Source organism: Bos taurus, chromosome 23 (assembly GCF_002263795.3).
Source record: "Bos taurus isolate L1 Dominette 01449 registration number 42190680 breed Hereford chromosome 23, ARS-UCD2.0, whole genome shotgun sequence".
In the NCBI taxonomy this organism is placed as follows: domain Eukaryota; kingdom Metazoa; phylum Chordata; class Mammalia; order Artiodactyla; family Bovidae; genus Bos; species Bos taurus.
In genome coordinates, this window is record NC_037350.1 from 35,088,615 (window position 1) to 35,116,508 (window position 27,894).

Below are 27,894 nucleotides of genomic sequence, written 5' to 3' on the forward strand. Positions count from 1 at the left end.
CTATTTACACAAAAGTGCAAAGCACTTATCTTGTCTGGTGTAACACTGTGATAGTTGGCTGACAGTTTGTGGTTCCTTTCATAAAGAATCCTGAGAATTCAGTCTTCTTGGTAGCATGACCAGAACCACGAACAATTGTCTAATACCTTGATTCTAATAACTTGACCCAGAATAATTGGCTGTGATTCTTACACAATCTCTTAATGGTCTTCTTTGTAATGCCAGCTTCTGCTTTTTGTGACTAATTTTAATAGGAGCTTCATTCTCTCAATTGTCGGGGTCGATTTCCTTTTGATTTTCTATTAAATGAAGATAAGAAATGTTAAGGAATTTCCCTCTTAGATTTTGACACCTCTACAGAGTCTGTGTTTATTTTTTTAAGAGGAGACCCATTTCACAGAGCATGCATTAAAAAGCTATAAATTTCCAAGAAGCTTGCTGTGGGATATATCATCGTGACCACCTCAGAGCTGGATGGGATGGATGTGGATTTAGCACGTGTTGGTGATTCGGCACGCCAGGATCTCGGTGTACATGTCAAGTTTACGTGAATCCCTATACAGGCACATGAACAGCTTGTAAAATGCAGAATGACGCACATCTTCATCGTTGGACACCAGGGATGCGAGTCCTGACCAGTAAATGCGAGCCTTGAATATTGTCCGTATTACTGGATAAATAACCTGAATACCCAAAAAATAATGAGTTCTTATGTGTTTTATTAGTATTTGCATATCTTTTTCCTTATAATTATCAAATTAAGATTTGGAGAAGACATATGAATATAAAACACTCTAGATATGGATTTTGAAGCCAGCCTATGAGAAAACTCTTAGGAATCTAAAATGTAGAAACATAACTCAAGATTAGTTTTAACTTTCTCTTTTCTTCCTTCCGACTCTCATCTTTTGATTTGAGGAGAACAGAAAAAGAAGACAAGTGGAACTTCAATAGCATATGTCCTGGGTTACTTTGAAGAAAATGCTGATCTTGGAAATTCTGTTCTCTAGTTCTCTTACTCTTGAAAATATTTCAACCACCTGTGCCAAGGAAGAGGCAAGCTTTTGGTGGAATTGTGTGCAATGCAGGGTAGGCTGCACATGTCAAAAACTGCAGTGAAGTTCTGATTCCTTTACAGTAGAATCTATCACTATGAATGACTAGGCTCCTGCTTTATGTAGTAGCAGTCTAGAATATACAAGTCATGAACCTTTTTCTTACAAAAAGATATATTTCAAAACACCATGCGCATTACAGAGGTGACCTCTTTCATTCATGAACAAAGCAAGAAAGCCCTCTGCAGGATGCTCACCTGGCTGAATTGCCTCTCTATGAATGCTTGAAGTTCTTCTATTTTTCTCATGTTCTCTTTGGCACTTGATAGGATAGTATCTGAGACTTCTTTCATACTCTGCAGGTCCTTGACTAGAAGATACAGAGGTCTATGCCAGGAGTACAGTAACATGAGTATCCACTTACTAAGGTCTTCATTCTAAGCAACCAGAAGAAACAATCTGATTAAAATAAACATAATTCAGTGGTTTTGGTAACATGTGATCTTTGCTCAGAGCAGCTGACCTAAAAAACTCTTGGTTATTCCTATTTGCATGCAGAGATTTTTGAAGGTAGTAAAAGTTGCAAAAGTATAAAATGTAAGCTATTAGTTCACACTATGCTGAATTATTAAAAATCTAGGTTATATTAGGAACTAATTCTTCTAATGCATTCTAATTTATGAAGAATTTTCTTTTTTCTTCTGAAATTCTACCACCACTCAGTGAGTTCTTTTATGTTTGTATATTTGCGTGAGAGAATCTAAGCATTTACGCAAGTCAGTATATGCCTGCAGTGCCTGACCCAGGAAAGAGGGATTCCACCTGTGCCCACATCATTGTCACCCAGCGATCCATTCGTATTAATGAATCAGATGAGTCCTTTGTGTTGATTTTTGATTGATAATTTGTTTCATGATATTAAAACAAAGAGACAAGGAAGAAGACACGACATTCCTAAACAGGCTTCTCTCCTCAGCTGATCCCACACCACCCGCCTGCTGACATCAGAAGAGTCTGTTTTGTTGACATGTGTCCGGGGAGAAAACGGCACAGCATTGTCTTTAGTAACAGCATCAGTGGGATTCACAGTGGAGGGTCCCCCCTAGTTCACCACTACTAGCAGAATTGAGCCTGAAAATCCCTGAGGCTGAAGATCTCTAGTTAATATGCTTGATTTCTTTACAGCCATGAACTGTTTTACTGGTAAAGAACAGAGAACTGAGTAGGATTAAATATAGTAATGCACATAAAGTGCTGAGTAAAATGTATGGCCATGTAGTAACTCTCAATAATCTTTAAATTTAAGCGTATTGAACAATCCCTCCTCTTCCTCCTCTTTGACCTTTTTCCTTTACTTGATCACCCTCATTATTAATGAGTTTAACAGAGGAAAAGAATGCTGGTATCATTAAGAAAGTTGTAAAGAGAGAAGATAGTATTTTAAGGGGGAATGCATGTGAAAATATTTTAAATAATGTTAGGACAAAAGATAATGCAGGAAATCAGAAAGGAGAGATTATAATGGTGAAAATTTGGAGCTGCCATAAATGATTGAGGCTTGATATGTAAATTGTGTTGTCCTCAGAACAGAGGCAATTGTTGTGGCCATGAGAAGGAAAGCAATGTTTTATAGGCCATTGTGGGGGAGACTTACAAATTAAAAATAAAACATGACAGAAGAGTCATTGAGAATGACGAATGAAGGAGGTGTCAGAGAAGTAGAAGCAGAATCAGGAGAGCCTTGAAAGGCAGATGTGGTGGCTTGGGTGGTGCAGTATAGGACTCCCAAGTAGGAGTCACTAGTAACAGGGAGTACTCAAAACTGGGTGTGTTTCTTACATATTCATGAATTTTGCAATCTTATATTTTACACATGGAAATTCCCATTCATTTCCTGTTTTTGTACAGTATAATAGTTGCAATCCTGTGTCTGATGCATTGGTTGAGCTAAAGTTGTCTACATGGACAATTTATGGATCTGTTATTTATGTTGCTACTACCGATTTTTAGTCATCCCTTGATTTCGCTCATGCTTCATCAACTGCATAATATAATTTCTCTTCAATTGCTTACAGTTCCTCCACCTTTTTCTGCATGTACAGTTACCATTCCCTCTAATATTATGAAGCCTGGTAAGCTATATACTTTCTCATTTGATCTGGTGAAAAACCCAGGTGAAAGACTCACGTTCATCCTTAGGGCTTTTTCTCTTTCTTGGGGAGTATGGAGGGAATTGGTATGGCAGCTTTTCGTGGCATTGATAGTGTATGGTTGGTTCTGGGCATATTTTTCATCCTGAAAGTGATCAGGCAATTAGTTAGGGCTGTTGGGCATTCGGTGGATGAAACCATTACCAGAACATTAACATGTTTAACAGCCTTGTAATTTTTTTTTTTTTTATGAGGGGAATCACAAAATTTGAAAGTCATTCTTTTCATAATGTTTCTATACATTGTCTCTATAAAAATGATTTTACATCTAAGTTTTCTAAGTTCAACCTTTTCCCTTCTATTGCCTTCTCCAATTTTATTATCTTTTTTTTTTTTTTTTTTACTTTTTAGTATTTGAACCAAATATAGTACTTTTGTACCAATACTTGGTGCTTCCCAGATGACAGTAGTGGTAAAGAACATTCCTGCCAATGCAGAAGATATAAGAAGACTCAAGTTTGATCCCTAGGTGAGGAGCATCCCTTGCAAGAGGGCACAGCAGCCTACTCCAGTATTCTTGCCTGGCAAATCCCATGAACAGAGGAGCCTGTTGGGCTACAGTCAGTAGGGTTGCAAAGAGTTGGACACAACTGATGTGACTTAGAATGCACGCATGCACCTATATTTAACCATTTAATCTCTTGTTTACTGTGGGTTAGAGCCAATATATTTCCTTGCAAGGAGTTATAAATTATGACTCTGACTTATCTCTGATCCGCACACAAAAAGCTTAGTGTTCATCCCAGGTGCAGAATACAATGCTGTTTATGGTGACAAAATGGTACGGTGGAAAAACATGGCATAAAGTTATAGGAAATACTAAGCAATGGACTGAGAATAATAAGACTAGAGAAATCTAGCTAACACATTGATAGAGAAAAAGTAATCTTTAGCGAAAGTTATGAACATTTCAAGGGATTACTTGGAAGAGTTTTTAAAAAAATGGACAGTCAAAAATGGAGGATGAAAAAAACTAGTGAGTAAAAAGAACTACATGAATTTAATAGAAACCTTTAACACCGCCTTTTATTAGCTGTCTGCTCAACTGTGTGCTCCTTGATTGACCTAAAAGAATTAACATACAACTTTCAAATACTTTCCTCAGAAAGAGAATAATTGTTTCCAATTGTAAATTCCCTTTCTATTGCAGTTCTAAAGCTATTCACTGCAAATCTTAAAATAATAATTTGTAGCCTTAATAAAACTACCATTATTTGATTCTGTGACCGGGATTCAGCTTTGTTTAACATGTTCCATCTTTCCAGTTCACTGCAGAGCAGTTCTCATTTATTGGCTATTTACTCTGAGCCTGGAGAAGAAAGCCCAGAGAGACACTGAAGGACCAGAAAATCAACACGCTTCCTTTCCCCCAGTCCCACCTAAAAGTGCTTTGTGTCAGGTAGTATTGTGGGCTGAATGTATGTTCTTCAAGTTCATGTGTTAGACACCTAACTGCCAAAGTGCTGTGTTTTGAAAAGGGTTCCAACTTTTTGGGATCCCATGGACTGTAGCCCACCAGACTCCTCTGTCCATGGGATTTCTCAGGCAAGATTACTAGAGTGGCTTGCAGTTCCCTTCTCCAGGGAATCTTCCAGACCCAGGGATAGAACCCAGGTCTCTTACATTGAGGGCAGATTCTTTACCATCTGAGCCACCAGGGAAGCCCATTAATGTTAACTGAGCTCTTAGGGTGAAACACTGATCCAATAGGTTTAGTGTCTTCATGAAGCGAAACACCAGAGAATTACCTCTGTGTGTCTGTGTCTTTTCCTCTATCTCTCTTCCCCACCCCCGACCCTGTGTGAGGACGAACAGAGAATCCAGCATGGGAGGAAAGAGTTCTTACCAGAACCTCACCTTGCTGGCCCCCTGATCTGGGACTTCTAGCCCCCAGAATTGTGAGCAAATAAAATTCTGTTGTTTATTCCACTGAGTCTATTGTATTCTTTTATGGCATTCTTGGCTGACAAATACAAAAATCATTTATTTTAAAAATTTACAAAAGAAAATGAATGAAAGGAAATTGAAAAAGTTATTACATTTCTAAGGAATCGTAGGGATTTCACAAAACTAGTCCTTTTTTCGATTTCCACATCTTATGAGCTGATGGCTTCTTTGACCTAGACACTGTGTTATTTGAATTTTGGCTGATGCAGCCTTCTTGTTGAAAGGACACTATAGCCCAACACTTATGCAAAGGGTCCATCTGGGAGGCTGGAGGGCTACACACCGTGGGGTCGCAAGAGTCGGACATGACTTAGCAACTAAACCACCACCACACAGTACTTACAAACTCATGGAACATTATGGTGGTATGGTTAACGATATCATGTGACAGCCTGGAGGCATTGAGAAACAGGTGTGTAAGGGATTCCAGGGGGATGTCAAACACGTCAGGACAGCAGGACGGGCATGAGTTGCCTTGGCACAGGAGCAGATTTGACATGACCATCAGCAGGAGCAGGCAGGAACCTGTTTAAATAAAAACATGAACCGTTCTGAGATGATCTAGTCACCTGAGTTTATCAAATCCATCCGGTGAAGGGAAGGCTTCTCTTTCCCTGTTGCTCTGAGCAGGAGTTGGTGCTATAGTAGCCGGGATGGGGAAGAAGGATCACATTCTGTGTCAATTTAAATGGAAGATAATATTTGCACAGATAGAGAGTTGGAGAAGTAGGTTACTCCCTGTAATTTTGTATTTCTCCCAGAAGTACTTCTGTGCTCTGCAAACATTTGGAACTTAATTCTGAGCCAGAGTGTTTAGGCCATTTTTTTAAGACTGTTTAGTGTTGGGACTCCGCAGACTCTGGCAACAAGGCCCTCTAGGAGTTTGTAATTTTTCACTCTACATTGACTAATGCTTGCATTTTAGACACTGAAATGACAAGAAAAGTCCAGTTGATCTGTGTGGTTTACCATCACACTGGGGTAAGAGTAAACACATGACTGACTGATCGCTACTTTTGAGTACAAAGAGAATACCAAGAGAAAAAGGATACTGTACCTTGGATCTGCTCACTCACCTTAGTAACCCCATGCATGTCTTTGATACTTTCCCAAAAGCTTTAAAACATCTTAAAATTTGTGTTTCACAGGAACCCTGTGAGATAGACTTAATCTTCACTATGATCATCAAGTTCTGTTAATGAAGATGTGATGACTTGGAGAGGGCAAGTAATTTTCCCCAGGTCCCATTATTAGCAGATGCAGGTCACTGGGCACCAATACACTCATCTGTTCACTTCCTGATGTCACATCACACATGCCTGTGGCCCTCGGTCTGCATGTGTGTAACCGGGACCACATCAGGAGCTGTGATGACTCTGCTTAAAGAGAAAAATATTTTGTCTTTGACTGCAAAACAGCAGTGACCCTAGAACACTGGTTTTATCCACTTCTTCTGCTCTGTCTATAAAGCACTCACTGTTACAGTCTTTGACAATTATCAGTGTGGGGGCCTGGTTCTCCTGGCTAGCCTTTCTTCTAGGCACCTTGACAGCTCTTCTACTTTTATTCATCTTTAATCCTCTCGTTACATTTGTTTCTTCGAGAAAGTAGCAAATAAATCTCCAAATGGTAATACAAGAATATTACCTGGTCAGCATCCAGGACAACATCATCGACTCTGCGAACAAGGCCTGCCGTTTCCTGACTTTGACTCTTTAGGGACAAAATTTATCTGTCTGGTCGGGGGTACATCCTGACAACCCAAGGGGCTTAGTTTTTGAACCATCTCCAAGCATCTCCTCTTTGATAATAGAACTAGACTTCATGCTTCCATGATGTATGTAATATTTCAGAAATTATTCCTGGCCCTACCTTTGGCCAACAGAAGCATAAAATCATAGACTCTTGCAAGTGCGATTTTAATATTACTTTTCCTGTGTGTCCTTTGTATGCAAACAGAATTTAAGACTGAAATGAGCAAGAATTGAGATTGGACAAGAGAACTAATAAAATAGAGATTTTATCCTCCTGAATGAGATCTGAACATGATTCTTTTTCCAATTTACCAGAAGAGTGGTAATTTAATTAAGGATAACATATCAGCATTTATTAGGTTTTCTCTGCTCTTAGTTAGTTTAAAGGGGCATAGTATCTAAGACAAAATGGTTAGTTAAAATTAGGTAATGAAAATAAAAGAGGAGATTCTCAAAGGAAGACATATAAGTTGGAGAAATTTGGAACTATATCTCTCATCAACTAAAGATCTTATTGTGACAGGCTAGGAGAATAATAGCTTGTATAACATAGATGTATTTGTGTGCATATATTTATGAGCATGTATACATGTGTTATGCATAAAAATATGTTTAATTCATTCATGGAACTTTGAACCTTAAAAAATTCAATTTTATAAGAGCTGGTAAATATAACAGAATACCCACATTCCTAATGTAATTGATCATTTATTGGTAGATGACTATATATTTTATTCTATTAAAATGTTATTCATGTGTTTGCTTTGGTAGCACATATATTAAAAATTTGGAATAATACTGAAAAGATTAGCATGGTCCCTACCCAAGGATGACACACAAATTTGTGAAGCCTTCCATATTTTTCTGTAACAACTTTGAGGGATGGGATGGGAATGACGGCAGGAAGGAGGTTAAAGAGCGAGGAGACATAGGTATACCTATGGCTGATTCATGTTGATGTTTGCCGGAAAGCAGTACAGTATTGTAAAGCAATTCCCCTTCAATTAAACATCAATAAACTTAATTATTAAAACTGTTATTGGCGATCATATAACAGGTTCATATATCCATTGTATGACTAAAGACTATCTGACTGGAAACTGATGGTGTCAATTATCATTGGTTAGTGGTTCATTAACTTTATAATTGAATGAGAAAAGTAAACTCACAAACACTACTGTCTGTGATTCAGTGTCATAGCAAGCTATAATCCTTGTCTGCGTTCGCTTTTAGGTGGTACAGCGCCCAAACTTTGAAACTGAGGCTGTTCCCAGAAGCACACAGTCGTGAGTCCTGCCCAGGGTTTTTGTTCCTGATGCTGGAGGCTTCCGTTCGCTGGTCACTAAGGCTGAAATTTTCTCTGCTGAGCATTCTCTGGGTCTACGACGTGCACAAGTCTTTATATTTTGGTTTTCTAATTTCATTCTCTTATTCTTTTGATCAGACTACCAAGTCCCTTTACGATTTAATTTCAGACCCTTTTGTGCTTTGATCTTTCTGATACTCATTAGTGTATTTGCTTCCATGTCTATCTCTCTGAGTAGTTTTCAGCATCTACATAAACCCTACCCTATTCTCTTACCGTCTGAATGTTGGCGTTTAGCATCAGCATATTTTTATGAACTTCATTTTCCTTCTGGTGCAGTTTCTGGTACACAGCTTAAGCTGGTTGGCTCCCATCTGGCTTGTTCCTGTTTTCTCCAAAAAATTAGAGAACTCTGCTTTCTTTCTAGGCAGTACTGCCCCTTCTTTTGCTACCATTGCTAATTTTCCATGATATCACTTCCTGCCATATAAGCTTTGTCTTTCTCAATCTACTGTAAATAGAGTACCATGTGCCTCTATGTTGGTGTTACTATTTTAAATAAATATCAACCTAGTATAGCATAGAATTAAAAGGAAGAAAATTACAGTAGTATTAGTAATAATACATTCCCCCAAATTATAATCCAGTAATGCTCCCAGTTTTAAATGACTTTCTATGCATGTATTGTTGAGGTCCCGTACTCATTTTTCCATACTAGGTGTTTCAATTTTGAAAAAGAATGTAGAAAACAATGGAGTGTAAAATTCTGAAAATCACCTTGGATTTTAGATGCCTCAAGATTAAGTATATAATTATTAGTTTTTATAATTAGTAGGGTATTCTTAGCACATATAACTCAGTGTCGGGTGATTGCTATTGAGTAAAGGATGTATACTGTGAACTGCAACCACCCAACAAGTGGTTGGAGATAAAGAATGCAATGCAAGGAAGAAACAGGCTTTTGTTCTGGAAGGAAAACCTTACAGGGTCTGTCATCTACAGTCTACTCTTCAGATTTTTCAAAACATTTACTCTTCCTTTGCTCATTTAATAATTTGGAGTGTTTTGATTTCTTTTCCTACTGAGTTGCATGAGTCTCTTATATACACTTGGATATGAAGCCCTTACCAAATATGTGATTTGCAATTTTTTTTTTCATTCCATAGGTTGTCATTTCATTTTACTGATGGCTTCTTTTACTATGCAGAAGGTTTTGAGTTTGATGTGGCCTCACTAGTTTATTTTTGCAGTTCTTGCCTTTGCTTTTGATGACTGTGTTGTTTGAGCTGCTTGTATTTTGGAAAGCAATCCTTTATCAATTGCTTTATTTGCTATTATCTTCTTCCATTCTTACCAAAACACACAGACTGGCTGAGTGGATACAAAAACAAGACCCATATATATGCTGTCTACAAGAAACCCACTTCAGTCCTAGACACACATACAAACTGAAAGTGAGAGGATGGAAAAATATATTCCATGCAAATGTAGAAAAAAAGAAAGCCAGATTGGGAATTCTCATATCAGAAAAAATAGACCTTAAAATCAAAACAATTATAAGAGATAAAGAAGGACACTACCAAATGATCAAGGGACCAGTCCAAGAAAAAGACATAACAATTTTAACTATTTATGTACCCTACATAAGAGCACCTCAATACATAAGGTAAACATTAACTGACATTAAAAGGGAATTTGACAGTAACACAATAGTAGTAGGCATGTTAACACCACACCTATACCAGTGGACAGGTCAACAAAATAGAAAAGTAGTAAGGAAACATAAGCCTAAAAGTCAATGTTAGAGCAAACAGACCTAATTGATATCTTCAGCACATTCCATCCAAATGCAGAACAATACAATTTCTTCTCAAGTGCACACGGAACATTTTCCAAATCTTGGGTCACAAATCAAACCTCAGTAAATTTAAGGAAATTGAAATTATTTCAAGCATTTTCTCTGACTGCAAAACTGTGAACTAGATATCGATAATAAAAAAAAATAAAATTAAAGAACACAAACACATGGTGATTAAACAAAAAATTTCTAAATAATGCACAAGTTACTGAAGAAATAAGGGAAATCAAAACATTTCTAGAAACAAAGAACAATGAAATATGATGATCTAAAACCTATAGGATGCAACAAAAGCAATTCTAAGACGGAAGTTTATAGTAATAGAAATCCTCCCTCACGAAACACATAAATAGATAACCTAACTTTGCATATCTTTAACTCTTTTAAAATTTCTCTTATCAATGTCTTAAAGAATATCTATAAAATTTTTCAACACCTTGCTTAAGGTTATTTCTAAGTGTTTTATCTTTTTTTGATGCAATAGTAAATGGGATTGTTTTATTTACTCCATTTTCTGATAGCTTGTTGTTGATATATAGGTAGGCAACTGAGTTTCATATATTGGAATATAGTAAACATAATGTATGCTACATCTTTAAAGAATAGACACTTTCCCATAAATAAGACATACAGATGATTTAGAGGTATATGACAAGCTGCTCAGCATCAGTAATAATCAAATGAAATGCGGCTCAAAAGCACAAGAGATATCACCTCATACCCCTTTGAAAGTCTAGTACCAAAAATGTAAGAAATGACAGATGTTATTGAGGATGTGGAGGAAAAGGAGTGCTTATGCACTGTTGGTAGGGATGGATACCGGTGCAACTCCCACGGAAACATACTGTGGAGTTTCCTCAAGAAATTTAAAAGAGAATAGTTATGTGATCCCTTATCCCACTTCTGGATATATAGTCAAAGGAAATGAAACATTGTCTCAAAGAGAGATCTGTATTCCCATGTTCCTTGCAGCATTATTCACAGTAGCCTTGGTATAGAAACAACAATCTTTCAACAGGTGAATGGATTAAAACTATCTGATGTGACATATATAGGTAAATATTATTTAGCCATTAGAAAAAGAAAGAAATCCTTCCATTTGTGACAACATGGATGAAACTGGAGAGCATTACGCTAAGTGAACTAAGTCAGAGAAAGACAAATACCATATGATCTCAATTATAAGCAGTTAAAAAAAAAAAAAGATGGAACTCAGAGTAGAAAAATGTTTGCCAAAGACTGGAGGGTAGGACAAATAGGGAGAGATTTTTAAAGGTTACATATTTTCATGTATAAAAAATTAATAAGGTCTGAGGATCTAAGTTTGAGCTTCATGATCTAATCATGAGATCTAACCATGAGATTGAACAAGCTCTGGGAGTTGGTAATGGACAGGGAAGCCTGTGCTGCCACAGTCCCTGGGGTCACAAAGAGTGGGACACCACTGAATGACTGACTGAACTGAAGAGAGTGGAACTTACCTGTGTTCTCCTCAAAAAGCAAAAGTTAAACATGTGTGATGGTAGCAATGTTACTTAATAGAAGGGAAACTCGTTTTTAATACATGCCCAAATAGGGGTGGACAGGATGACGGAGGGGTAGGTGGAAGTGGGGTACACCTCTCTCCACTGATGCATCAAGAACGTCCAAAGACGCCGCAGTTCTCACAGAAGACCAGGTGAATCCTGGCAGGACTCCCTGACTACTGAGAAGGAACATCCGGATCCACACAGAACTTGGTAGGACAAAGGAAAGAAGGGACAAGGAGGAAGGGGAAAGAAGGAGGAGAGCAAGTGGGACCAGCCTGCACCTGGGGGATGAGGGAGCTGAAGCGCAGGGGAGAGATCCCCGCGTCCATGGCCATCCACTGGGATGGGGGAGGCATTTGAAGCAGTTGGAGAGTGAACTCACTAATCTGTGACAGTCTGAACGGAATGGGAACCACATAGACAAGCCATGCTGCAGCCTTTCATACCTCGGACAGGGTTGTAAGTCCACTGGTGTCCACGGAAGCTGGGAGCTGGAGCCATGGGGATTGCGGAATGATCCCAGGGTGAGGACTCCTGTTGACCGTGGGGAGTCAGCCAGATGGGATGGGACGGGATGGAAGAAATCTGTTGCATGGAATGCTTCTTAAGGAAAGCCATGAGGCCATAAAAGTAGGGTTCAACTGCCTGTGGAGTAGAGCTATCTCTTTCTCCATGCTGGTACCTGTAGGTTGAGCAATAAAGACTTCAATGAGGGTGGTCCTTGAGTGCCTGATGCACTAAGCAATGGAGAACTTTGAATGTCTATATACCCGACTCTACCCTATTCTTTGTCTAAATTTTGGGTTTTAGCATCGTAATATTTTTATGAACTTAAATTTCTTCTGGTAGAGTTTCTGGTTTCCAAATTAAGCTAATTCCTCACAGCTGGCTCATTCTTGCTGTTTCAAGAAACTTTGACAACCTTCCTTCCTCTCAAGGCAATACTGTCCTTTCCTTTACTACCATTGCTGGCTTCCAATACTTTGACTTCTTGACTAATATATTCTATGTCTTTCTCTATTCACTATAAATTTAGTAGTATGTGTCCCTATGTTGCTATTAATATTTATAATTAATTATTATCCTGATGCAGTAGAGAACCAAAAGGACTACAGTTACAACAGTAGTAATAAATTGCCCCAAAATTATAAACCATTAATGCTCCCATTTAAAATTGATTTTATTTTTTTCCCTTTTTTAAATTTATTTATTTTAATTGGAGGTTAATTACTTTACAATATTGTATTGGTTTTGCCATACGTAAACATGAATCCACCATGGATGTACACGTGTTCCCAATCCTGAACCCCCCCTCCCACCTCCCTCCCCATACCATCCCTCTGGGTCATCCCAGTGCACCAGCCCCAAGCATACTGTACCCTGCATCGAACCTGGACTGGCGATTCCTTTCTTATATGATATTATACATGTTACAATGACATTCTTCCAAATCATCCCACAGTCTCCCTCTCCCACAAAGTCCAAAACACTGTTCTATACATCTGTATCTCTTTTGCTGTCTTGCATACAGGGTTATCGTTACCATCTTTCTAAATTCCATATATATGTGTTAGTATACTGTATTGGTGTTTTTCTTTCTGGCCTACTTCACCCTGTATCTATATATTATTGAGGTCTCTTAGCTAATTTTCCTTACTAGGTGGCTCAATTTTGAAATGAAACATAGAAAACAATGGAGTGGTAAACTTGGGAAATTACCTTCCTTTTGATATGCTTCATTAGTAAGGATGCAAATAGTAGTTCCCCTCCCCCCATTGGGGCTGTTCTTAGTATATATTATAGCTCACTGTGGGATGATTGTTATTGACTGAAGAATGTACTCAGTGAACTGTAATTGTCAAACATTGAGTGGAAATGAAGAAAGTAATGCCAGGAAGGCACAGGCTTTTGTTGTTCTCGAAGGAAAACCTTGCTGTGTCTCTCATCTACAGTCTAATCTTCAGATTTAGTGAAACTGTTCCTTTTCTTATGCTCCATTAAAAATTTGGATTATTTGTGGTTTTTTGCCTTGAGATCTTTGGATATTAAGCCCTTATCAAATATATGATTTGCAAATATCTGCTGTCAATCTGTGAATTGCCATTTGATTTTGCTGATGTTCCTTTATTTGGAGTTTGATGTGGTCCCACTTGTAGGTTTTGCCATTGTTGCCTTTGCTTTCGGTGTGAAACCAAAAAACTCATTGCAAAGACCGATGGCAAGAAGATTACCTTGATGTTTTCTTCTAGGGGTTTAATCGCTTCAAGTCTTTTGTTCAACTTTTTAATCCCTTTTTAGTTGATTTTTGTGTATGGTAAAAGACAGGGGCACAGATTCATTTTTTCATAGGACTATCCAGTTTTCCCAGCGCCATTTTGAAAGGCTTGTTCTTTCCCCACTGGATATTCTTGGCTCCTTTTTCATAAGCTAACCGACAATATATGGGTGTGCGTTTCTTTCTAGCTTCTCTGTTCTTCTCTGTTGAAATTAGAAGACGATTGCTTCTTGGCTGGAAAGCTCTGACAAACCTAGACAGTGTGTTAAAAGCAAAAACATCACTTTACTGACAGAGGTCTGTATAGTCAAGGCTGTGTTCTTTCCAGTAGTCATGTACACATGTAAGAGCTGGACAGACAATAAAGAAGGCAGAGTGCTGAAGAAGTGATGTTTTTGAATTGTGGTGCTATGGAAGACTCTTGAGAGTCCCTGAGCACCAAGGAGATCAAACCAGTCAATCGTAAAGGAAATCAACCCCATTTACTCTTCAGAAGGACTGATGCTGAAGCTGAAGCTCCCATATTTTGGCCAACTAATGTGAATAGCTGACTCATTGGAAAAGACCCTGATGCTGGGAAAGATTGAAGACAGAAGAAAAAGAGGCTGGCAGAGGATGAGATGGTTGGATGCCACCACCAATTCAATGAGCATGAACTTGGGCAAATTCTAGGAGATGGTAAGGGACAGGGAAGTCTGGTGTGTTGCAGGCTGTGGAGTCACAAAGAGACAAACAGGACCCGGCAACTGAACAACAACAACAACAGTTTTACACAAGTTGTAGAATTTTTTTTTTCTGTTTTGTGAAAAATGCCTTGGAATTTTGAAAGAGACTGCAGTGAATATGTAGATAGCTGTGGGTAGTATGGATGTATTAAAAATGTTAATTCTTCCAGTCCATAAATATGAAATATGTTTCCTTTTGTGTCTTTTAAACATTTATTTCATGAGTGTCTTGAATGTTTTCATACATAGATCTTTCAACACCCTGCTTAAATATATTTCTAAGTATTTTATTTTTCGATGCAATTGTAAATGGATTATTTGTATTTCTGTAATTTGTTTTGATGTATGGATAGGTAACTGAGTTTTATATATTCAAATACAGTATACAAAATGCATGCTATTTTTTACAGAATAAGCAATTTTCCCCCCAAATAAGACATACAGAATGCCCGGGAAGTATATGACAAGATGCTCAACATCACTATCAGGGAAGTGAAATCAAAAGTACAACATACACCACCTCGTTCCTGTTTAAATGGCTTTTACCAAAAAGTAAGAAATAAGTGTGGTTGAGGATGTGTAGAAAATGGAGGTCTTAATGGATTATTGGTAGGAATATATATTGGTGCAACTCCCATGGAATACCTTCTGGAAGTTTCTCACAAAATTCCACAAACAACTGTCATGCACCCATTAATCCCACTTCTGGATATATATTCATTTCTACATATATATTCAAAGGAAATGAAATAATTATCTCAAAGAGAAATCTGCACTCCCATGTTCATTGCATCAATATTCACAGTAGCCTAGACAACCTATTATGGGAACAGTCTAAATATCTGTCAGCAGGTAAAGTGATTACAACAATGCGATGTGTTATGTATATATATATGTGTGTAAGTGTGTGTGTGTGTGTGTATTGTATTTACCCATTAAAAAAAAATCCTCCATTTGTGGCAGCATAGATGAAATTGGAGGGCCTAATGCTAAGTGAAACAAGTTACTGTGTGATCTCAATTGTAAGGAATCTAAAAAGAAAAAAAAAGTGGAACTCAGAAACAGCGTAGGTAGTGATTGCCAGGGCTTGGAGAGTGGGGGAAATAGGGACGGGTTTGTAAAAGGTTATACATTTTAACATATGAAAATTATAAGGTCTGAGGATCTAATGAATAGCATGATGACTATAACTGATAAAATTGTGTTGTATAATTGGTGCTAAGAGAGTGGTCACGTATGGATGTGAGAGTTGGACTGTGAAGAAAGCTGAGTGCCAAAGAATTGATGCTTTTGAACTGTGGTGTTGGAGAAGACTCCTGAGAGTCCATTGGACTGCAAGGAGATCCAACCAGTCCATTCTGAAGGAGATCAGCCCTGGGTGTTCCTTGGAAGGAATGATGCTAAAGCTGAAACTCCAGTACTTTGGCCACCTCATGCGAAGAGTTGACTGATTGGAAAAGACTCTGATGCTGGGAAGGATTGGGGGCAGGAGCAAACAGGGATGACAGAGGATGAGATGGCTGGATGGCATCACCAACTCGATGGACGTGCGTTTGAGTGAACTCTGGGAGATAGTGATGGACAGGGAGGCCTGGCATGCTGCAATTCATAGGGTCATAAAGAGTCGGACACAACTGAGTGACTGAACTGAACTGAACTGAAGAGACTGGAACTTACCTGTGTTCTCTTCAAAAAATAAAAGGTAAACATGTCAGATGACAGTATGTGACTTATTAATACACAGGGAAAATCTTTTCTAATACATATGTAAATGAGGGTCAGCACTATTTCAGAAGGGCAGGTCGAAATGGCAATGTACTGGAGTGGGCTGCCATTTCCTCCTCCAGAGGAGCTTCCTGACAGAGGGATTGAACCATCTCCTATGTCACCTGCATTGCAGGCATATTCTTTAGCTGCTGAGCCATCAGGGAAGTCCTAACAAAATTGCCATATATCCTAAAAATTCTACTATAGGGCATATACCCTGAGAAAACAATGGTTCAAAAAGACATGTGTACCCAAAATTCATTGCAACAGTGTTTACAATAGCCAGGACATGGAAGCAATCTAGATATGCATTGAGAGAGGAATGGATAAAGAAGGTGTGGTACATCTTTAAAAGGAAATTTTAATTAACCTTAAAAAGAAGCGAATTCGGGTCACTTGAGCTGAGGTGGATGACCCTACAGCCTGTTATGTAGAGTGAAGTAAGTCAGAAAGAGAAAACCAAATATTGTATATTAATGTGTGTACATGGAATCTAGAAAAATGGCACCGGTTAACCTATTTTCAGGGTAGGAAGAGAGACACAGAGAACAGATTTGTGTATACAATGGGGGAAGGAGAGGGCAAGTTGAATTGAGAGAGTAGCGTTGACACGTAGTACATTACCATATGTAAAATGTTAATAGATGCCAGTGGGAAGTGGCTGTGTGACACAGGAAGCTTACCCAGTGCTCTGTGACAACCTGGAGAAGTGGGATGGGGTGCAGGTGGGGGGATTCAAGAGGGAGGGGATACATGTATACTTATGGCTGATTCACATCGTTGTACAGCAGAAACCAACACATTGCAAAGAAATTATACTCCAATTAAAAATAAATTTTAAAAAATACATACATATATCAAATTATCATGTTATATACTTTAAATATCTTACAGTTTTATTTGCCCATTCTGTCTCAAAAAATACTCTGCTTGCTAGTCACTATTCATGACATTTGATTTATACATGTTGGTGTCTACATAGGAAAAAGAAAAACTTTGCAGTATCTACTGAGAAAGGCAAAATGGAGATTTTTTTGATACTTAAATATCACTTAAGCAAAAGGATTAATAATTAAGTAGTTCTCAGTGGATGAATAGCCCCTCAGCCTCTGGCCTCACTTTTATTAAGTGAGGACCCTGCTTCTCCTCTTTCTAGTGCTTTGATGGGTTCCTTATCTTTGAGGGCAAATTTAACAAGTCAGCTTCCATACAAATGTTATAACTGGGTGCTTAGTCCCCAGAGGTGACAAAGAACCTAATCACTTGAACCTACCTGTGTGAAATAAAGCCTCCCCCATATCATTTGTGTTTTGAAGGAGACCCACGAGGCTGAGGGAAGCACTGAGGGGGAGGTTCTGTTTTCCAAGCTGGATCCTCTTGTCAGGACTAGATCGGGGGTGTGTGAAATTTTTCAGGCTGCTTGAGCAGCAGTGGCTGTCTTATGCTTGCATACATATGCCCATCACACACACACACACACACACACACACACACAAAACACCCCCCACAAAATAAATGACCAGCATGAAACCAAAGTCAGGTTTCCATTTTCCAGTGACTGAAGATAAAAAAATTAGACTTATCTTGTCACCCTAATTCTCTTCTTTTCAGGGTAAAATGTGAATGAAAAACATGAAAATCCCTCACAAACCTTCAAATCGAAGAGAATTTTAATTTTCCTCCTTCATTTTCTTTAAATAAAAATATTCAACAAATATAAATACAAAGACATCAATATATTCATACAGATATACATAAAGGTTAGCTGAACGATCTTTTAAAAAAGATGTCATTAACTTTACTGTGGAAGGTCTCTGAGTGTGTTATGATGACCAGCCACTAAAAGGTTTGACATTTTTCATGGGGCTGAAATATATTTTCTCTTCTGGACACTTCAGATCATAAAGCCTTTGTAGAGCTACATGCAAAAACTGAGAAACTTGCTCTTGTTTTGCTATCACCACCTCTGATTTTTGAACCTCTGGGGGTGTCTTATAAACAGAAGTCTCATCTGAAATGGCTGCTGTTAAAATAAATATGTGTTGTATACTGCATGTTTTATTTGAAAATATATTTTTATTATTTTTTACCATAATAGCTGGAATTTTCAACTACGTTTCCATTCTGTAGGTAGTTTTACATTTTAAAATGTGGGTGTTTGTATTAAAGTTATAGGGACTTTGCATAAGAGTTTTTAAAAATTAATGCTTTGATCAAATTTTGGAACTGGAAAATAGGATTGGGGTGACCTGATTTCTCTCTGCCCTTTTGCTTGGTTCCAAAGTGGGAACCACATCAGATGGTGACCATTCTGCTCCTTATACAATTCCTGGGAAGTCAGTCCACAGTCTCCTTTAATGACCCACCTCAGGACTCAACAACCCAGATTATTGAAAGTTCCTGTTATATGTACCTTGAAGCTTGAAGTCATTCCATGTTTTCTTTTCCATTTTCCATGGAATTTGAAACCTCTCTAGGCTAATAATTCCTAATATACTTTGATGTGATTATTAAATGATCTTGAGCATACTTTTCTAAGGGTAAGCCATCAGGATTTAGCATTTCTCATGTCTTCCTTTACACTCTATATTTTGTATATTTTGGCATATGAATAAATAATCAAGATTGAAATTGTTTCAAAGCTTCATAATTTACAAAGCAATTTTTATATCCATGCTGATCTTAGTCTCATTGTGATATACAAGGAGACAAGGGTTTCATGCACATAAGGAAGAAAGAAATCTGGGAAGCAAGGAAGGAAGGAAGTTAAGGTGATGTGTAATGAAGGGTTGAATAGAGCAGGAAATGGATGTAAGAACATGAAATAATGGGATGCTTACATATTTCAGTGGCCAAACTATGTAAGATAGATGGGTCAGCCAAGAACAGTTGCCCTTTTCTAATTCACTAATTTTTGTAGCAAAATCAAAGCCTCATATTTTTTGCAGACTCTTGCCTGATTGAATCCCATCCTGACAAAGTTGGCACACAGATGCTCCACACACAGGTGTGTACACAGACCTTGACAAGTGAAATGAGCCAATTTGCATTGTGCCTACCAATCGCTCTTTGGTCTGCCCCTATTTCCCTTCAATTTTCTATACTCTTCCTGCATGTTCTACCTGGTAGGATGTGGGAAATGGGTAGTTCAAACACACACATTAAAAGTTGTAGGGATAAAGTTGACTCCATTACAAATTACAGTTACACTGCTGGTTCAGCAGTAAAGAACCCACCTGCCAATGCAGGAGACCCGGGTTCGATTTCCTGAGTGGTGAAGATCCCCTGGACAAGGAAATGGCAACCCATTCCGTATTCATGCCAGGGAAATCCCATGGACAGAGGAGCCTGGTTGGTTACGGTTCAAGGGGTTGCAAAAGAATCAGACACAAATTAGTGACTAAATAGCAAAATCAGGGAAGTCTTTCCCCCATCATTCCCTCTTTCTGGCCACTGCTGAATATGATTTAAAAACTGGAGATTTGGAGTTGTAATTGAAAATCAGAAACATATATTACTTTTCCATTTGAAGGAGGAATCTGTAAACTCAGTCCATGAATGTTTAAAATCTTAGAACTTCATTAAGTTGTGATGACTACAGTGAGACAGTCAAGGTTGAGAAAGAGAAGCTCAGCCTTCTCTCCCCAGCAAGACAGCTGCCAGATGACGCTGCGCTCTGAGCTTGCTCTCTTGGCCTCTGTTCTGCTTGTCTCCTGCATGTAGAGCAAGAACACTTAAAAAGCTATTAGGGTTTGGGGGGCTCAGATACTCAAAGGCAAACATTTTCCTCAATCCCACAAAGAAAACAACTTTTTTTTTTGAAAAATTTAAGGAAAGATTTATAGACCTTCAAGTTTATAAAACCATCTGGTGCTTTGTAGTTTGCAGGCTGGTTGCTTGAGAGTTCAAAGTTTGGACCGACCACACCACTGTTATTACCACTCCCTCCTTCTTGAATAGTTCAATTTAGTTTCTATAATGATACCTAAGAGTCTAGTCTTTTAAACTCATTGGACAACTTGTGAAAATCAGTAGGATTTAGGAGAATGTACCTGTTGCTTTTTAAGGGCATTTTTACTATTTGACCCTTGTTGCATTAAGGAGTCCAGTTGGTGACTTCTGAGTTTCCACTTAGCTTAGCTTCCATGTGGAAGCATTGCATAATTTGGGTTTTGTTTTAGCTGTTTGACCCCTCTCAGTAAAGTGTTTAGGCTGAGGAGGACTGAAAAGAGCTTTCTGATGGGATATTTCCAACCTCTTCCAAGCTAGAGTAGTCTTCCCCTCAGCATAGCAAACCCTTATATAGAAATGGTTTCCAGCCTCTATAGAGTGTTCTGGTGGCGCAACTCAGATCAAAGGCTTGATATTTGAAAAACGCACATTCACATTGCAGAGCAAAAAAAAAAAAAAAATGTTATGCAAGTCAATAATATCACTTCAAAGTGACTCAAGTATGTTCTCAATTTCAAAAGAAAATGGAGAAAATGGGAACAGGTGTATAAATATTCTCTGCCTAATTCTATTTGTAACTGACCTGAAATCTCAACTATCCCTTACTGCTAGTGACAGGTCCCCAAGGACTCTGGGTGTAAGGCAATCTGCTTATAAATTGCCTGTACTTGTGATAATCTTTTACACTTAGATTACAAGGGTGACAAACTTTGATTCACCTCACACTTTTGGAATGCAAATTAGTTAGTCTTTATTAAAGGAATAGCATTTTAGGGAAGAATATAAAATGTGAAACAAAGATAATGTGGATTCACCTTTAGATACCTTTAGTCCCAGAAAATTAGTTGTATTCATAGGATTTTTTACTGTTGTTGTTATAGTATTTGTGGATAACCCATTTTATGGGTGTCTGTCATTCTCCTAGGTAGAGTATAATTGTATCTTCAGATTACACAACATTTTAGGGATAGGGTTCTTTATTTTTTTCTTTGCATGTTCAACATGCTTTATGATAACAATAGAAAAGTCTTCTCTGTGCATCTACGCATGCAAATGTTTTAACGTATTATATCGGTGCTTACTTGACATATGTATCTTGCATACATTATCTGACTTGCTAGAAAATAAATATTAACCATATTGTGATGAAAATTAACTCTCCTGACAACTCTTTCTTTCCCCGTATTCTTTCCTGAAATGATGATGGTGAACTATAATATTGTGGGAGTCTATGTTCAGAATGTAAAGCTCAAAACACGAGGCTCAGAGATTGAATGTTGAGGTCTGATCTGTTCCTTAACTTTGCCTTAACCCATTAGACATTATGTCAGCAGTTAGGCAAGGCAATATTTTTCCTCCCGCAACAGTAGCTCTTATTTTGCTTCTCAACCTCTGACAAATCTATTTGTATGCATCCTCTTTCCAACACAGTGCTAACATGTCAAAGTTCATATGTAGACTGAGTGTGAATCTTAAATGATATCACAGAGTCATTTTTTTTGGAAAATGGGGAGACTCCAGATTGAGCAGTACGATGCACTGATATTTGTCTAAACTGGTTCTGGATCTGACTCATCTGTGACTGAATCTTGGTTACCAGACCTGCATTTCATTTCTACTTAAATTCCGAAAGTACTTAGGAGATTTTAATCAGGTTCTTTTGAATTTATTTTTGGTTAATCCCCTTAGAAACAGTTTATAGACTAAGGGGAACCTCCCAACGCTTTGCAGAATGAAATTGCACCCCCTAAAATGCTTACTTCTTGTATTGCTCAGTGACTGATTGGTGCAAGAAAGCAGCTGACTTCGGCTGTTTTCTTTCCTACTGTTTTGTAGTCAGTAGAAAAGCAAAGGGCTCTGTAAGCATAGTTGAGTGAACACACAGCTAGAGGCTCAAGATTTTACAGTCACCTTTTGCTTACTGACTTCTCCCTTCCTGTCCTCATATCACTTCTGTCATCAGTTTTCACAGACAGTTCCTCCAGAGAGTGGGCATTTCCACCTGCCTCTGATGTGAAATGCACTGAAAATAGTTTTGAGCTTTGACAGACATATCAACTTCAGTTTTTCTAACTAGCAGCACCAAATAAACTCTGACATGGGGATTACTGACCTCATGTCTGCCAACTGGGGTTGATCCATGGTTGCTATCACCATTTAGAAAAGTACATGTGAAAATATCACATGATGTGAGTTTCAGTTGCAAATTTTGGAAATCTTCAATCCATCTATTGTCATAAATGAGAAATTTAGAAAATGTCTGAAACTGTATATATGCACTTTTATATACTGTTTTATATATAGATATAATTTATGTATATAAACTTAAATATGCTTATATATATATTTATATATATATATATTGAAAAGGTTATTTGTATTATCAAGAAAGGGCAAAACAAATTCATTCTTTCATCTTATTGTGTTTTGTCTTTCTTCCTAGTCTTCTGAATCAAGTTCTAGTTTTCAGTCTAAATTGAGTGGAATCCACACCAAGTTTGTTTTCTTCCCCAGCTTATTAAATACTTCATCATGGGGTCAACTTCATGTATTTTCTGACCTCTAAATTTCACCAGAGCAAACCCACAGTTTACCTCAAAACCATCATGAGAGTCTGCCAGCCTTGGCATCTTGATTTTTAAACTAACCACGCATTTCTGGGTAAGTAGACATATCCATGGTTTTCTGCAATATTATGGCAAAAGCCTTGGTCAGTGGTTTTCACGGGGAGTGAGGAAGCTACATTTTTAGTATTAGAGTTACACCTGGGGCCTGGGCAAAATGCAGTGTGCAGAAAAGAAGACATGACCATTCCAAGAACTTTGGCCTTTGACCCAGAAATATATCCTAATGGGTCTCTGGCTGAATTTCCACACTGATTCTTAGCACAATAAAACTGACAAGCATGAGTTCTTATGAAATGTGTACACTATAGTTTCTCAACCACATGTGAACACCATTGAAGCATTTATAAATAATCTTTGGATTCTCAAAGTTCACAAACATTTGTCTGACCTTGAAAAAAGCCAATGGAAAAGTATATGGAATTCCGAATCTGGAATAACTGAATAAATGAGATAATGTATCTGATAATTTTCTGTGACTTGTAACTATAAGACTAATGTTGATCATTGGTATGTACAGTTCGATTATTTTCTTTAGGTTCTATGGAATAAGATTTAGGTTTGTCAGATTATTTGGTTTCTGTATGTGTATAGTGAAACATAAATTGAATTAGGTTCAGATAACTGATTCCGGTCTTGCTTTGGTATACCAGTTGTCTGTTGGTTCTACACACCTTCTACTCCTATCTCTAAGGAATATTTTTTTTTTTTCTCTGCTTTCTGCCTGTTTCTCTAGAAATCATCTATTCCCCACCTGAGTCTATGTTTTGTGGGTGGGGCTGACCCTGTTTCCTTACTTCAGGAATTGCCAGCTGTCTTGATTAGAGCACTCAGGTTTCATCTAATTTGTTCATGGTGGGCTTTGAGTAATGCTAACTTAAAATACTTTCCTCTGGGACTTTGCTAGAACTTTTGGGATGAGTAAAGATACAGCTTCTAGTAGTTGCATTTTCTGTTCTGTGGGGACAGCCTGCTTGTCATCCTGGAGCTAAGGAGAGGGATGGAGAAAAGAGACACATTCCTGATAATAAAGGTTGGACTCTGCCTCCTCCCATTCTCCAAGTCAGTCCCTCTGAACTTCCCTGCTCTGTGGTCCATCTTTTTGTCTGTTTAATTTGCTTCAGAGAAGCTTCCGTTCCTGGCAATGGAATGTTCTGGTTTCTTCCCACCATCATTCACGGGCTGCCTAGTGGTTGTCTTACCTGGAACTTGGCAGCCATGTTTCCTCAGGTTCAGTGTTTTCATGTGTAAAATTAAATTGTAGCATTTAGAAATCAAACAAACAGTATACAGAAATGAAAATATTTCAGGAGTGTTATCAAGTTATGGGAGTTGGGTGCTATTAAATGCATTGTTTTCAGCCTAGATCCAAAGAAATGGGAGAAGGGGGCATCTGTAGAACTTAAGCAGAGTCCTGCAGAGGAGGACACCTTGAAGAAACTGTGATTGTATCTGGGAAAATTTAAGAGGAGGGAGCCAGGGGAATAAGTTCATGGATCTCATTCTGTTTCCTTCCATCCATCTCCTGCCAGGGCTTCCCATTTGTTGACCCCAACAGGAAGACAGAAAGTAAGGGGGCATGTTGATGTGGTCCCTAGGCCATCCCACAGAGGCCATAAACATGGTGGAGAAGGAAGAAAGTATATCCAGAAGGGCAAAGAGAAGTATCTGGCATGGCAGATAATCTTGGACTTGTTTTTCAGTTCTAAAATTAAATGAGAATGAATAAAAGGTTAGAAGGATGTGACTTTGGGATTCATTTGGATTAATGTACACGTATGAGTGAGAAAAGAGGAGGGAAATCTTACATTACTCCCCCCTCTTTTCTGCACATTTAATATTCCAGTTCATTAAAAGGATGACTAATTAGACCAATGATGTTTTACTGTTTCAAATGACCTGGCAAAAGAGTTATGTAATTTACTAGTTAAATTAGACAATAAATTGATTCAGATTAGTCTTCAAAGTTGGTTTTAAAAATTAGAACAGTATTTTGAATGTTGATTTTGAAAAGAAATTTAGAAAAGTATGTTTCTTTTGTATGCAGTAGATTTGAATAGCTTTAACTTACTCAACTAACATGTGTTTGAAAATAAATCTGAAAAGTAGACTCACAGATGTGCAGAACGAAGTAGTGGTGAGTAGTGGGTAGGGGATACAAACTATTGGATATAAGAAAGGCTGAAGGATGTTTTGTAAAACATGGGTAATGTAGCCAACGTTTTGTAGTAAATGTAAGTAGAAAGCAACCTTTAAACACTGTATATATTGTTTTGAAAAAGCAGAAGACAGACAAACATTTATTTTTTAAAAACTAACCACTATACAGAGGCCTAGTGTTTCATCTGGTTTCTCCACTAAAGGGGTAGGAATTTGTCTAAATGCTTGAGAAAGCCTGACCATGTTAGGCTTATTGCAAGACCACAAAGTACATATAAAACCACATATACCATTTTGTGGGTGATTTAAAGAATGTTCAAGAGTAAGTTTTTCTCCATACAAATTTCCCCACTTATTTAATTCCTGAGTAACATAGAGCTCCATTGTAATGGCACAATAGAATATTTAGAGTTGTTGTTCAGTCCTAAATCATGTCCAACTATTTGCGACTCTACAGACTGTAGCACGCAGACTCCCCTGTCTTTCAGAATATTCAGAGAGAATAATTCTTTATAAAGATATGAAGGTCTTACAAATTTAGAAAAAAGCCCATTCAACTCCTGTTCTTTTGTTAGAACTGCATGCTCGTAGATATGAAGTCTAAATGTATGTGTATTAACCTATAATACAGAAACACCACCTTCCTCCTTGGTGATAGTGATGGTCGGTGTCTATAGCTAGGGAAGTAAAACAGGCTTCTTCTGTTGTGGGATGGTTCTCCTGTGCCCTGCCCACCAGAGAGGTCTCTGTGTGGCCATCTCCATCTATGTGTACCTTGTGTGTGGGTAAACCGCAGTTCTATGGCACCCCGCCAAGAACTTTGTCTTGGCCACTGGAGGTGCCAATGCAGAGTCTCAAGATTTTATTCCATCCCAAAAGGTTTCATCAGAAAGGTATAATCCATAGGAGTAAAAACAGACTCCCTGGAAAAGAACACAAACAATGATCAAGATCATGATCTTGATCGTCTTCATAAATTTAAGAGAAAAATCTCACCAAACGGATTGATATATATTTTCAAATAACATTTTTTATTGGCTGCCAGCATGTAAAGGTGGAGCATTCATAATCTGGACGTCACAGTGTAGACTCTTTCCACATACACAGCATCCTGCCACATTCCTTTCCATTTGCATTGGTGAACTGCAGTCTTTGCACCCAATGGTAGAGTGCAAAGATAAGGGATTTGACCCAGAAATAAATTCAACTTCACATCACTTGTAAGAAGTGTGAATTGTTACTTCACTCTAAAGATAAACATTTTCAGTCTTTTGAGTCTCTGCTATGCACTAGGCAGTATAAGAGATGCTTAATTGTCACATTTATATTTTTATTCACACGATCATACATGGCAGGGATGACTCTCTAGTTATTTTACAACTAGAGAACTTCTTTCTCTCTTACTTTGCTTATCCCTCCTACATATTAGACTTTGTTGTAAGTTTTAAACATTCTTTTACTTAAATCTTTTAAAAATTTCTTTTCTTTCCAGACCTTCTACCACAAACTACTCCAAAAATCTCCAGGGTAATCACAATCCCTGAATTAATATCCCTGAAATCCCCTTCTGCTCTCTCTAATACTGGCTCCGTTCTTCAGCAGGACTTTGTTTTAAACATAGATGTATAATCGTATCTCTGCTCCCTAAACCCTTGGATGGCTACCCTTTTCCCTAGAGAGAGCCTCCTTTTCTTCCCGCTGTTCCTGGGTCTCTCCTAGATCTGGCCCTTGCCTGGGCTTCAGCTCTACTCCTGCCCTGTCCTCTCCTCTCTCCAGTCCAGCTATACCAGACCTGACTAGTTCCCTGAACACACCATGGTCCTGCACTATCTTCCTTGCCTTGTTTTGCTCTGCCAAGTACGTTTTTTCCTACAGTTTGTTCAGCTTCCTCCCATGTATCTTTTAGACTTTTAGCTTCTGTGTCAGTTCCTTGGACAGTGACTCCTAACCCTTTAGACTAGGAGCCGAGTTCCCTTACTCTCTGTTCCCACAGTGTGATCCTTCCTGTTTCCCCATCTCTTCATGCTTGGATTACTTGTTCAAATACCTGTCTTTTCCACTAGAATATAATCTTAATGAAATCAGTCACCTCACCTGTCCCATTTATCAAAGTATTTTCTTTCTGTAATGTAGAATCTAGTGCTGGGGAGGCATTCAGTGAACAGTTGTCAAATACATAAAGATTTTTAAGAAAACATAAAACTGGAGAGGTTGAATCTCCTGCCCTGAGTCATACAAGTTATACCTCTGGCCACACCTGGATTAGAACCCACATGTGTTTATCAAGAGAGTCCAGCTTTCCCTCCATTTGACTGTGACCTTGGGGAAGGGCTGGTGTGACTGGAAAAGTTCATTTATACTTTTGCTGCTTTCTGCCCTAGGAACAGTATTTTGGATCCAGTTTTATATAATTGATGGTTCTAAGATCTTTGTGATAATAGAACATATACTTTAAAAGAGTATTTTAAAATTATAGATGCCTGCTTAGTGATATTTCTACATGTTTCAGAAAGTTATATGATCTAGAACGTTCTTGTGATATCTATCATTAACTACTTTTAATTTTCATCTTGAATTTTATGTTAAAATTTAAAGTAAGTATTTTTTTTTTTAATCGTCTTCTAAGGTCTTCCCTTAGTTAGAACTGGACATGGAACAACAGGCTGGTTCCAAATAGGAAAAGGAGTACGTCAAGGCTATACATTGTCATCCTGCTTATTTAACATATATGCA

The 27,894-nt window shown here is 38.0% G+C and overlaps 1 protein-coding gene and 1 non-coding gene across 3 annotated transcripts; one reads left to right on the forward strand and one right to left on the reverse strand.

The window, feature by feature from the left end:
- Positions 1–398: 398 nt before the first annotated feature.
- On the reverse strand, positions 399–12,357 carry PRP3 (prolactin-related protein 3). Of its 2 annotated transcripts, XM_005223735.4 has the most exons (5): positions 12,106–12,357; positions 5,556–5,737; positions 3,243–3,350; positions 1,313–1,492; positions 399–683 (listed from the first exon to the last, which is right to left on the reverse strand). In XM_005223735.4, the coding sequence occupies exons 1-5, from the start codon at positions 12,275–12,277 to the stop codon at positions 492–494; spliced, it is 834 nt and encodes a 277-aa protein (XP_005223792.2). In that variant the 5' UTR covers positions 12,278–12,357; the 3' UTR covers positions 399–491.
- LOC112443943 (U6 spliceosomal RNA) lies at positions 7,720–7,830 on the forward strand. Its single transcript, XR_003032344.1, has one exon. It is a non-coding gene; the product is annotated as a U6 spliceosomal RNA (small nuclear RNA).
- Positions 12,358–27,894: the final 15,537 nt, after the last annotated feature.

Bases quoted from the DNA above. Each gene is read 5' to 3' on its own strand.
- PRP3 (XM_005223735.4), bottom strand. From the start codon at position 12,277: ATGGCTTTCCTTAAGAAGCATTCCATGCAACAGATTTCTTCCATCCCG. The intron at 5,738-12,105 runs GTATGAAAGGCT...TTATTTAAACAG, and splicing joins GACTTACAACCCTGTCCGAG to GTTCCTGCCTGCTCCTGCTG. The intron at 3,351-5,555 runs GTAAGTACTGTG...GATCACTTTCAG, and splicing joins CCATAATGTTCCATGAGTTT to GATGAAAAATATGCCCAGAA.